The 14,563-nt window shown below is 36.1% G+C and overlaps 1 protein-coding gene across 1 annotated transcript in view; it reads right to left on the reverse strand.

Annotated features, from left to right (window-relative positions):
- Positions 1-305: 305 nt before the first annotated feature.
- LOC307140696 (uncharacterized protein) overlaps positions 306-14,563 on the reverse strand; it is a 174,681-nt gene continuing 160,423 nt past the window's right edge. Inside the window, exon 5 of the mRNA XM_079840367.1 lies at positions 306-2,100. Coding sequence (XP_079696493.1) covers positions 1,965-2,100 — 136 coding nt within the window. The 3' untranslated portion in view covers positions 306-1,964. The remainder of the gene's footprint in view (positions 2,101-14,563) is intronic.

Raw genomic sequence — 14,563 nt, forward strand, 5'->3', positions numbered from 1 at the left:
AAAAAACATTATAGGGGCACTTTAGCTAAATTCAGCTTTAACATCAAAGGAATAAATTACATTTTAAAATATATTAAAACAGTTATTTTAAATTGTAATAATATATATATATATATATATATATATATATATATATATATATATATATATATATATATATATATATATATATATATATATATATATATATATATATATATATATATATATATATATATTATATATATATATATATATATATATATATGTATCGAAAACATGCAGCCTTGGTAAACAGAAAGAGACTACAATTTTTTTTTTTTTTTAAATCTTACCAACCCCAAACTTTTGAATTGTAGTGCATCTTTTCAGTCATGGCATTAAAACACTTTGAAATTGAGTGAAACTGAGTACAAAAACACACACTGGAACTTTCGTGAGTCACATTATAGTGGTCTTCAGGAGCAAAGCACAGGAAGAAGCCCTGTGAGACAGGAAGTACTGAAAGATATCAAATAAAGAGTATCCATTTAGATTACGCACACTCTGTGATAAATGTACACACTCTACAGAAAAAGATAAGATATCACTGACTGCTCGCACTCAGCTCTCTGCACTTTTATTAACATGAGGGAGTACAGTAACTAAAGTACAGCACTTCACCTTTCCTTTTATTAACATGCTTAATACCGGTTACCATGGTCTCAATCCTCATTAGTCATGTCATTATAATATTGATACATTATTCAGCACTGCAAGGGTTGAGAATGCTACACTTGTTCTCAGTGCAATGACGAAGAACAGGCAAGAGAGATATACATCCTCATACATCTTTATACATTTCGTTAACATGATAGATAAATTAATATTTCATATGAGGACATAAGCACTACTCACATAGCTAATTGTTATAAGTGATCCGATTGTTTCTGGAAAGATCAAACACAGTCAAACCAAAAATTATTCAGACACCAGATATATTTTTTTACTAGTAGGTGCAGGACACTATAGTTAATTTATGTAAGTGAGGATAGCAAAATAAAGTAAACTGACATATTATACCCAAAAAATGTTTATACAGTGGACCAATTTGGGACCATTTGGTACCAAAATTATTCAGACATTTTGACCTGACCATGTTTTGCTTAAGTGCTTTTTCTTTAATTGCTAATGCGACCTTTTACACCACAGACTGAACAAAATTAAGCATTGCTTGGTCATTGGTTGACCTAAATTGGTATGATCTGATTGTGTACTTAAATCTACAGCTGACAGCTGATTTGTTTGATTGTAATCCATTACAAGATGAATTTGTTCTGACACAGTTTAACTCTAATTTCTTGTCATATTTCATTACCATTTTCTAAACTATAGCCACATTTTCTAAACTATAGCCAAATAAACTGTGATAATGTGAGAAATGTTTGAAGGTGTCTGAATACATTTTGGTTTGACTGTATATTTTTACACCTATACACTGATGGTGGAAATTAAAAAGAAATCCAAAAGAAAAGCAAGCAATGTATTTTTTTTTTTAATATACTTTTTATATTTGGATTATATCACACTGTTTCTGAAAGTCCTTGAAAAATGGTCTCAGAAGTTCTGAAAATCAGCCATTAAAAAGTGACATGTGCAATGAATGATATAAAACTATTATATGGCAAAAGTGCTTTGGGATATTGATAAAGTAAATTGAAAAAGCTTTGTACCGACTCCATTTTCAACCCAGGAAAACAGTGGCATCATTCATTTACATTTTTCTTCTGCTTACGCTTGGTTTCGTCTGCTGAAACTCTGCCATTGTCGGTCGGCAGCAGGACCTCTCCAGACATTTAAATAAGTCACTGTTCTTTTTTTTTTTTTTTGCTTCCTGCACCACAGGTCTTATTCCCTCTGGTCATATTTAATGGTGGCAGCCCTGATCCTCTCCTCTCAGAGATTACAACCAAGAGGTTCTTCTCTCCCGCCACTGCCGGTGAGTCCTAACCTTTGACCCCTGCCGTGGCGCACTGCCTCAGATTGTTGTGGACATCATGCTCTTCAGATCTGCGAGGCTGGAGGCTAAAGGAGCTTTGTGCTGCTCGCAGGAGTCGGTGGCTGAAGTAACTGCACAAGCACCTTTGGGGAAAAAAAAGAGAAACAAGAGTGTCAGCAAGTAGACGATTGTAGGATATCACTTAGTATCAGGTTAAATAGATGTCCACAAGTCTCTTATTCTCACCAAGGCTGCATTTGATCAATAATTCAGTTAAACGGTAATATTGTAAAATATTATTGCAATTAAAAAAATAAATAAATAAACGTTTCTAGTTTAATATATTTTAAAATGTCACTTCCTGTGATGGTAAAGCTGAACTTTCAGCAGCCATTACTCTAATCTTGATCTTTCAGAAATAATTCTAATATGCTGATTTGCTGCTCAAGAAACATTTCTTATTATTATCAATGCTGAAAACATTTGTGCTGCCAAATATTTTTTGAACACCACAATACATTTTTTTTTACATTTCTTTGTTGAATAAAAAGTTCAAAAGCATTTATTTAAAATGTAAGTATTTGCAACATTATAAATGTATTTACCATCACTTTTTTATCAAATTAACGTGTCCTTAATTAATAAAAGTAAGATTTCTTACTGAAAATCTTACTGAACTATCTGTGAAATCGTTTATTATGATGTTTTTCAGACTCAGAGACTCCTGCACCATTTCGTTTTAAAATTAATATTTTAAAAAATAAAATGTATTTTTATATTATTGTGGTATTTTCAGAAAAAACACAAACTGTGGTTGGTTCCTTTACATGTTGGTCCGATGATCACTTCTTGTCTAAGCAAGTTCTAGGTCAGAATAAGCTGTAATGTTGAATAGAACTTGGTCAGCTTAGTTAAAAGTCTGAATCCACAAGACTAGGGTCTTTATAACTCAACAGAGTTTACATGGGTGGATACTGAGAAGATGTAGAGATGAATATTAGTGATTATACAACACATTCTGACTCGTCACATATTTACGCTTGGTCAGGACATTTTTCGTTGTGCAGGGTAGGCTACTCCATTGATTTCTACTACCAGTAATGGTAAGGGGCGTGACGTTTCCGGAAAACGTGCACTAGGTGGTTAGCGAATCACAACTCACTGGGCCAGCTATAACCAATCTGAGCCCATTGCATATTTCTGAGGGAGGGGCTTCATAGGACCAGGAACTCAATAGACTGTTTTTACGAGAAGAGACACAGCGGTGTAGAATAAAAGTAAAATATGTGAAAAATAATGCTTTTTTTAAAAATTTTTTTTAAACAAAGCATGAACCCATGTTAGTGCACCCCATAAACACAATCAAGCCTTCGAAAAACCACCCCTTTAAAAACAGTGGTAATGAAGAGTGGTTATATCCATACATACCATAATTGGTCTTGCATGTTTAAGCAACCTTAATCTCATTATTACCCAATTTGCCTTCCCTCTCTCTTACAGTTCCCATGGGAGCCCTGAAAAATCCTCTTGAGATCCATAAATGACCAGATATGCCTTTCTACAACATTCTTTTCTCTGCTTCCTTACCTCAGGCAGATCGTAACATATTGGATTTAGGCAAGCAATCATCTTCGAAAGACATTTTGTGGACCTCTAAGTGAAATATCACCCAAACTGTCACTCTGCCACATTTATGTAGCTGTATAATTACAGAAACAGTTTAGAAAGTGTTGAATAGAGATAATAAGAAAGGTAGCAAACCTGAAAGAATCTGCTCAGAACACCCTCAAAGTGAGACACGTTTATGAGGTGATATCAAAGTGCCAATTACTATGCTTGGATGACTTCAGTTACCCTGCAAACTCAAATATTTGAAAGTGTGATTAGTGAATGGTACGTGCAAGGCTGTTTCTATCACATTATACCTATCAGATTATTATGTGATCTGATCAAGATGTTTTTTTTTTATTTAAGAAGCATATGATAATGCAATTACATCGGTTAAAAGAAGAATTTAAAGTTAGTGACTCGCCATGTCACAAATTATCTTGAAACAAGTCCCCTTGTAACCTCTGAGACTTCAAGGGTGGTGACAACTAAAAACATTGAGAGAAGCATTCTGAGATTCATTTCAACAGTCACTCAGCTCAACAATCAAGAGCCTCTTCATCTGAAGAGTAGGGCCACTCACAAGTTGCCAGGCAACCTTAAAGAAGGAGTGGAAGTGTCACAATCGAGAAGAGTCATTTAGTCATGATCACTCCCAGGTTACAGGGCACTTCAAAAGCTTTGATAAAGTGTTTACTTCATCTGACATTGTAATTAATGGAGTGTCAATTTGTTATTCGATCACTCTTGACCCTGAAAAACATCATCATTGCATCAAAAAATGTCTCTTTTTCCATACCCAGCCCCTGATTAATGAAATTCACAAGGAGATTCACAAATGGCTAACCACATTTGAATAGAATCTGCAGATGTCAGATCATAATTAGCACACATTAATTCACCCTGACAAAATGAGATAAAAAAAAACCCTGAAGCAATATGTTGACGCATTTGAACGTCCATCTGTGTATGTGGATATTTGTCCTTTAAAAGGCGACATTGAAGCTCAGGAACGGAACTTTAATTGTTTTGCACATTTCTGTTGAAAAGTACTCAGCAAACTTTGTGGCCAATAAATAATCCGAATCACAGACCAAATCAAGCGTTCTTCCAAACTCATTTTCAAGGCCAGTTATTTGAGAGTTATCAGGTCCGATCGCACAATCCCGTAATGCAGGTCTATGGGGACAAAGGAGAGCTCCATTCTCACTGAATTGAAAAACACATTTCTTGTTCTTAACGGTAACTAAGCTGTCAACAGATAAGGAAGTTCACAGTATCGCCTCCCTGGTAATCCATCTCGTGATCGCTCCCCTTGTATTTTCTTTCTAAACAGCTTGGAAATATGGTTTGAGGCCTTTGCCAAATGTCACTCCAAAATGCTTCCTCCAAATGCTCCCACAATGAAAGATTTAAAATTGTGGAATGAAAACTGGAGCACACAGAAGGAGCAAGGGAACACAGTGTTACTATATGCTAATGGCCTCCATGTCCATTTTGTCACTTTTATCCCAGTATGAAGCCAAATTTTTGTTCCTAATTGCTGAAAATAGCAAATCTCAACTGCTCCCATATAGTAAATTTGCCCCTATGTAGCACATCTCAGTTACACATTATTTTGATGGTCCCCTTTTGACGTTCTGTTGACTATAAGTAACATTGCACCTACATGTGAACTAACTCTCATTAATTGAGTATTAGTAGACTGTTAGGGGTAGGGGTCGTAGAATAAGGGATTAGGGTTAGTAGAATAAGTTGACATGCACTTGCAAAATTACTTATGGTCAGTAGAATGTCTATTGGGACCATCAAAATAAATTGCAGATATTAAGCAGACATTCTACTAATACTCTAATGAGAGTTAGTTGAGAGTTACATGTAGGTGCAATGTCATTTATAGTCAGAATGTCTAAAGGGGGCCATCAAAATAAAGTGTAACCCAAATCTAAACGTCTTGATTGTTAATATCATTGCAAAAAATACCAATTATTTTCCAGGGATATATTTAAAGTTGGATATATAGTACTGTCTAAGTTGATCTCTATACATACAGTAATGCAATATATACTATATGGCATGTCATGGCTATGTAATTGTTTTTATCATTGAAAAATGTAAACAATATTATATAAGTTTGGAACTTGATCTTCAAAATATGGTATACTCACGTATATCATCACAAAATGTAAACTTTATCGTACAGCTCTCTATGTAAAGTTGAATACATAGTACATCCACTTTTATCCACATACATACAGCACATTTGTGTAAATCAATATGTACTAATATAGCAAATCTCGGCTGCATGATTATATCGTCACAAAATGTAAACTATTTTTTCACAAAACTTTAATCTGCTAAATGCAACAAGCCATGAAGATATTACGATATTATAAACATTAACCATTATTTTTCAGTACAGCTGCATTGCTTGACTTAAAAATCTAACTTTTACTACCATAATGAAGAAAAAACTACACTTTAGGCGTATTGCTGTCCGCATGGCTTGTATGATCCATAGTTGTATACCTGGACATTCTGTATACTGTATATCAGACACCATCCTGTCAAATATAATACCTTAAAGGTCCCGTTTTTCGTGTTTTTTTGAAGCTTTGATTGTGTTTACAGTGTGCAATATAACATGTGTTCATGTTTCATGTGTAAAAAAACACAGTATTTTTCACACAATTTACTTATCTGTATACTGCTGTTTTCACTGTCCTCAAAACGGCCTGAGAATTTCCTCGTTCTATGAAGTCCCTCCTTCAGAAATACGTAACGAGTTCTGATTGTGCCAGCGATTCCCGTGTTGTGATTCGACAGCAGCTTAGCTCACGTTGCCCGGAAAGGTCACGCCTCTTACCATAACGGGGAGATGAACGCGCTCAAACTACAGCCCCTGAAGGCAAAACAAAGGTGATTTGACTCCGGGATGAAAATAACAGCGTCTGAACGACATGGCGACAAACGCAACCGAACCGAACCGAACCGAACGCAACACTTCCTCTTCTCCACGAGGGAGCAACAAGACCAAACCCCCTTTTTCGCGTATTCTTGTGGGCGGAGGTTAGTCGACAAACTGTTCTACTGACGTAATTAAAGCAGGATATACAGGGATGTAGTCCAGACCGGCCATTTTCTGTAGGCTTTGAAAGGGAACTTCTGTCAAATAAAATATCTCGCTTGGCATTGAACTTTGAGCTTTATAATTTTACAGGTATTATTTATGCTCTAACAGCAACATTACACACTAACTAAAGTTTGAAAAATGGGATCACGAAGAGCAGGACCTTTAAGAGTATTTCGTGTAATCACATAAGCAACGTCAATACCCCCATTCCCACCCCCCAAGCGCACCATTCGTGCACACACACAGATCCGACACCAACCCTCCCCCAAGTTTGTCAGCTCCCCCTTCCAAACCACAAATGCTCACCGCATTATCTGTCAATGCTGATTAAATAATGTAATTAATGACTTAATTAACATTTCTGTAATCTATTTTAATAAATCTCAGGCGGCGTAATGAGCGATTTTAACCTCCGGGCTCCGAGTATGAAAATGTGCAACGCCGTGTTGGAGCGGTCGGGGGAGTTTTCCTGCGTGACAGTGAGACGGTGGGACTGAGAGGGGGGCACATGAGCAGAGCTCAAGGCCAGTGTCATCAGACTTGCTGTCTGTGCAAGATGAGAAACCTGTGGCAGAACCCTTGTCCTCACTCATCACGGCTGACACAGAGGCCTCATGTGAAGTAAAACCTGCATCATCACATCTCAAATATCATCATTACTGTTTTGGTGTAATAGTATTTGAGCTCATCTAAACAGTTTGTGCTGAATTATCTATATTTTTCACTGCGGAGGACTGACAGCTGTCAAAAACACACCCATACATGCACAAATGCATTTGAAACTGATTTGGAGTGACTTTACTTTGAAATTAATGTAGTATGCAAACACACACACACATTTAATTATACAGTGCCCTCCACTTTCATTCAAAATATTTACAAAATAACATTTAATTCATGAAAAATTATAGAAATAATGGCAGAATAAGTCAAATAAATATTACAATTTCCCATTTATATTGTACATTTTTCAGTAAAATAATTAGAAATATGGTCACACTTTATATTAGGGTCCATTACCTAACTATTAACTACGACTTTTGCCTCAATAAACTCCTAATTACTGCTTATTAATAGTTAGTAAGGTAGTTGTTAAGTTTAAGTACTGGGTAGGTTTAAGGGATGATATGGTCATGCAGAATAGGGCAATATTGCATGCTTTATATACATGCTAAGACACTAGTTAATAGTGAGAATTGGACCCTGAAGTGAACTAAAATGTTACCAGAAATACTTACAATGTACATGCAAGTAGTAAGCCATGACTTCCTGTGAGTGCTAAGCAATGATTTTCTATACTATATCCGATGCTAAATAAAAGGTATAATGTTGCTATAAGTAATTTGCAGGATGACTTCCTGAAAAGTAGAAGTGTGTTTCTGTGGGATCACTAAATCATCTTAATGTTTTGACCGATAGCTGAGGGAGTGATTAGGGAAACCTGTTCGGAAACAGTTATGAAATGAAGAGTTGCGTTAAGTCATCATAGGCCAAATTTCACAATTCAGCTGAAGTTTTTGCAAAGTTAACTAATAATTTTTTGCTAGCATTGTTTTTTTCTTGATGGATGGAGGTTCAGAGAATGGAGAGAGGTTTGGAAAAAGCCCAGCCCCTTCAACCGGACCCTGACCATAACCCTGAGTAATTGGTTGTGATAAAGATCTGACTTTACTTGTTCACAGCCTCGGGACTCCATTGTTTATCACTGAGTGCTGCCTGAACCTAACAGACCATCAGCAAATGCATTACAATTACAGGTCCTACTCAAACAACATGTAGATACAGTGCAATGCAGTCTGTGTTTGTTCAGTTTTATGAGGTGGAATTTAATCATCCAGATCACGCTGCATTTTCTTCTGTCATACATAATGGCCTTTATTACTTGTTGGTAGATTTGAAGATCAAACAGACAGAGTGGCCTCAACCCTGGGGTGAATCTGTATCAGTTAGGACAAAAGCATCAAACAACCTTTGTTATTCGGATCCTAGACAAGAGACTACAGTAGATCATTCGGTATCTCCAAGTACCTGAACAGAAGTGCGAGGGTCAAACAATCCTGACTGTCACGTCTCCACATAACGTTTCCAAAAATGCCCTCAATTTCCAGATGTCTTTAATGTCACTGCAATTTTATTCTGCCTTAGGACAAAACGTGCATATTACCACAACAGCCCCCTATACATTAATAAGCTATTGTGATAAATAAATAAGTAGTTTCCTAAAACGAGATGAACAGTGAAAGGTCAGGAGACATGCAGAGAACAGGGTGTTTTTTCTTTCTTTTGTTTTCCTAAACGGTTGTCTCAGAGCGCTTTTCCAAAGGTTAAGATGACAGAAGCTCATATGAGACACTGAGGGTGGGTAGGAGGGGCTGGTCCCTAAGCGGGGCCTCCAGTCCCCCAAGGGTCCTCACTGACTGAGACGCACCCTGACAGTAGGCAGCAGGACACTGGCACACCACGGGCAGCATGGGCACCATGGGGCAAATCCCCTTCTCTGTGCCTCATACACACACACACACACACACACACATGCACACACCTCCCAACTGTAGACATGGTACGGAAAAAAACTAAGACTGGAAATGAGAGGATATTTGTATTGAAATGGCAAAAAGATCCGAAATGACCGAGACGGGAAGAGTGCCAATGAGTGAAAGTTAAGGAGAGAAACAGATTGTGACAGTGCATCATAACCCAATAAAAGAGTGCCATTACACAGCCATCGGGAACATTATGAGTCCTGTTCCAGTCTCTTCCTATTCCAGTGCCCATTCTGATGTCTAATTCTACTCTATTGTTTGATGATGGATTAGCTGACTGGATTTTCATTTGCATACCACTTTTGTCGTTCTTTTTAAAAGAGCAAAAAGTCACGGTGGAGTTTCTTGTAAATGGCACTGCACTAGAGCAGTGGGTTGTAATCCAAAAATGAGTCGCAGGACAGCAGAGAAAAAAAAAGCGACGATAAATGCAAATAATAAAATGCAACTAACCATATAATTGTGTATAATTAGGACCAGCTTATGAGCTTTTAAAGGATGAGACAATGCGCCCAGTATCTGTTGTTGGTGACATTGAAGGCTGTAACTCTACTGTGCAAATTGACCTGCCACTTCAACAATTTAGGTAGATGGGTCACTTATGTGATGCTCATTTTTTTGTCCTATTGAATACACCTCTTCTATGATAACGTGTTATACAACAGTCAAGGTTATATAGCTATATAGTTATACTCTGATATTATAATGATGAAAAAAGCCTCATTAAAATAATGAAACACTTGAACAGAATTAAGTAGTAAATATTAGTTATATCAACCCCCATTATTATTTGAAAAAGTTTTAACGTGATAATTTGACTATAAAATACCATGTGCTGTGAATATTTATGAATTAATAATTCACAATATTACAAAAAGTACTTTTTTACCTTGAAAAGTACATTTTAAAACTTAAAAATAAATTATGATAATAACAGGGTAGACAAGTTTTTTTCAAATTCAAACGAAGCCAATACACAGAGCACACAGAGCACATGACTAAGAATTTGGCACTAGACTTTTAAGAGATGTTTCCTAGACACTCTTATAGAGTGTGTCAATATGCCAACATGTACAAGTTGCTTGAGTTGCCCTCATTATAAAAACCATCATCAAAACTATGCAAGGTAAAAGGAAATACTGTACGACCCAGATTACATTAAATACGGGTTACATTTTTCTTAGGTGTTGGGCTGGTTCCACTTTACTAGAGCACCAACAACAGTAAACGTGAGAATAATATGTATCCGAAAAACATTGCATGCTCAGCCAGTAGAAAGATCTGTGGACATTTCAAGTTCCCAAAATAGGGGGTTCTTGCTCCACACACACCATCCTTTATGCAAGCTACACTTAATGAGATGGGATGTCAACTTGTTACACAAGGCTGATCTTACACAAGATATCAGATAGCTTTTTGGTAATAAATAACTCCCATGCAATTATTAAGAGGTGGAATTCGTTATACGAACATGGTACAATTGTCTGCTCATTTGCATAGATTGCACCTGGGGTACAATGCATCAAAATGGCACTCCCTCTGCCCTGCTGGTAATCACATACAGTATGCACATGCAGATTGGTGCACACACATACTGTATATAAATGATTGTAAGACAAACCTTTTACACTTACACATGTTGTTTCTCAAACAGAAACAAAGGTAAAAAAAAACACATTTCCTTTTGAAATGTGTCAAAGCTGACATATCAGGAAGATGAGGGAAAGCATTGGTTACACTTTATTTCAATACATTTTAAATTTCTGCAAAGTTCCTTATAGTTAGTAGAATGTCTAAAGGGGACCAGAAATAAAGTGTTTTTTTATCACTGAGAGGAGAAAAATACAGTAATGTTTAAGGTGCTGTATGACAAAATTGTCCTAGCAGTTGAGACTGCAACGCGGAGGAACATTGTTTTATACCCGTCTACCTGTAATTACAATCCTTTTATCACAGCAAATGTCACTGATTACATCAAAACTCACCCCTCCTAAAAGAAAATACATAAAAAATAAAGAGATGAATGTTCGTGAAATAATGTCTTTTAAACAGGGGGGGATTTTGTACAAAAGTTTGACATAATGACATAGACATAGTTTTGAACGATGATTTTTGACGTACTTTCCCAATAATTATTTTTCTTTTTTTTTTACATTTTGGAAAGAAGTCTCAACAAGGCTGCATTTGTAAAATTTAATATTGTCAAATATTAAAATATAATATTACAGTTATTAAAATAACGGTTCCGATTGATGAATCTGAATTTTATGTTTAACCCTTATGCATCCCTGGGGATGTTTTCATCCACTTTGGGGTGTTTTTGAGTCTTAATTTGGCCATAACTTTCTCTGTGTTTCAGCAAATGGAATGTTTTTTGGTGACAATCTTATTTCTACACACATTTTGGGAAAGTGCTTTGAAAATTTTCACAAACTCAACGATACACTGTGGGCAAATTCACTACCCTTTCGTTACCCTCGTGACTGAAAACAGCCACTAAATTAAACTGCTGTAAAAATGTATAAATATTTTTTGGGCATAAATCTATTAATCAACCTCAGTCCTGATCAAAACTACTAAATTGTTTAAAAAAAAATCTGGATTTTAACTCTTGCAGATTTCATAAAGGATGTCACTGATTTTTTTTTGGGGGGGGGGGGGGGGATGACTTATTTTCATTATTGACTTATTTCACAATGACTTATTTTCAATATAAAATGTAATTGTGGACTGGATTTTTTTACCTTAAATCCCAGTCTTGCACATGTCAAAGATCAGAAACAACATTGGCTTTGATGCATTATTATTTTTTGTGCAGCATCAGATTTTAATTTTTTCTCCCTCTTTTACTCTTCGTGGCTGTTTTTGCCCCATTGACTTCCATTACAACCACATTTTTTGATTGCAAAGCCATGACACCATATACTCATGCATTTTTGATTGTTGATGGTTTTCCCTGTTGGGAAGAGGTAAAATTTGTAATTTTTACAGTTGATAACCAGGTGGCACCATTAACCCTTTAGATAGGACATATTGACGCTTGGTCAGTTTCCTTCAACGTCACATTTTAATGCACTTTAGTGTCGTTTTCTGACACGCAGGGACCTCAATGCCCAATGCGTCAGATCAAGATAATTTTTTTGTATTTGTAAAAGTAGACATGATTTTATAAATGTTTATATGCTAATTTTATATTTTGGAGAAACTAACCCAACTCCTACCCTAAATCTACCCATCTCAATAATAGAAAACACGTAAGAGGCAAATGCAAGTACAGTCACAGGTATTTATTGCAAAAACTGACCAAAAACAGTATAAAAGTATTAACTCATGTTGCATTCCAAACCTTCTGAAGTCATACGATATCTTAATGTGAAGAACAGAGTTGATCTTAATGTTTTAATCACTGAAATGATGATCCCACCGCTCCGTGAACGCACACATTCCACTAAGTCATATCTCATTCAAATTATACACCCAACTCTTTAGCATGACGCGATCAGTCACGAGACACACGAGAGCCAATGTCATTTTACAATCAAAGCTGACGTGATGACGCAAATGGTCATTGGAGACATACGACAGCCAATGCAATTTCACTATCAAAGCTGAAGTAATGCTTCTTCGGGTGGCAATTTTTTAAATGTGTTTATGATCTTCGGCGGATGGAGACACTGATCGCTTTTGGGGATTTTCTTCACAAAAATCAATCGTTTGGCCTCAGAACATTTGGAATATTTGTACTTTTTGAATAAATTGTGCCTGCAGTCGTATCTGCCTGTTATATCCTGTTTTTTATAATACACAAATGGGTAGGTTTAGGGATGGGGTTGGGTTACGTGTTCAAACGTGTATGAATAGCGTAAATAAAAAAATAAAAAAAATTTAAATAAAATTATGCTGGCTGATTAAATTGAGAATCACACTCCATGTCATAATGGCAAAATCCTAACCCAATATATAATTTCATCATGATGATAAAATGCCCAACACGTCTGTATATGACGCCAAAGGTTTCTCATTGAAATCAATGGAGTACCCTGCGTGTCGAAAAATTACGCTAAAGGGGTACCCTGTGCGTTAAAAAGGGACGCCGAAGGGAACTGACCAAGCGTCAATATGTGACGAGTTGGCTGTGAGACAGTGTTGGTTAATATAATATTTTTCGAACTGTGATGCATTTTTAAGGACTTGATGAACAGAAAGTTCAAAACAACAGCATTTGAAATTTCTTTACTGTCACTTTTGAGCAATTTAATGGAACCTAACTGAATCAAAATCTTGCAGATCCCACACATTTGAATGGTAGTGTATGTTAAACCTTTAGTTAAAAACAATATAGATGAGTTTGACGGAGCACTGGACTCTAAATCTAAACTCTAAATCTAAAAAGAATCCAAGCCATCTGATTGGCTACTTTCACAGAACCATTATATTATATTCCACAGCTCCTTCATGCTCTTTAATTCTTCATATTTTTTCTCTGGGTTTGATTTTGCGGTCAATAATTTGCAGGCAGGATGCTGATGATCCCATTGTCGAGACGAGAAAGACACTCTACATCTCTCAGGTGTGGATTTGATTGTGTCTGGTTTCTTTTTTATAGTTATGCGTTTAACATGGGAAATAGTGTATAGAGGCACTTTAAAATCATGCAAATGGGATATTTGACAAAACAGTCTGTAGAACAGATTAGCAGTAATGTGAGCAAATGTTTTTTATTGGCCTCGCTCTTTATAGAACTAGTGGTAACTACATTCGTGATGGACTAGACAAGTGTACTTATCCAGGAAAAATGTTTGATAGGACCAACATATTTTAATACAACATTTTGTCCCTCATGGTAAACCTGGACTTAAAACAACATTGTATTATTTAAATATTTAAAAAGCCTTTTCCTGGCCAAAAATATAAGTTGAGATATGTAAAGCAATGCAGTACTTTAGCCTGATGCTTCACTCTAACAATTTAATGTGTTGTTTAAACATAAACCAATTTCCCGTTGTAAAATTACAGCTCATTACTAGTGTGGATAACGGCTGGAACAACAGTATAATGGCGTGAGAGCAAATTACCAGCCCAGCCACAATATTAATTACCAGTTCACAAGGCACATTCCTCGCTGAAAAAAAGTGTTTAATAAGAAAACCTATGAGCCCTATTTCCTTGATTACTAACAGCCCTGAACTTTCTTTCTTTTTTCCCAAACAAAGAAATGAAGATGTGTTGGAACAATTACTGTACATATCACAACATTTAATTTCCCTCATTATTCTGAAAAGACACCCGTTGTGAATTTGTATTTGCATCACCATTTTCACA

Source organism: Gobio gobio, assembly GCF_949357685.1.
Source record: "Gobio gobio genome assembly, chromosome: 17".
Classification (NCBI taxonomy): domain Eukaryota; kingdom Metazoa; phylum Chordata; class Actinopteri; order Cypriniformes; family Gobionidae; genus Gobio; species Gobio gobio.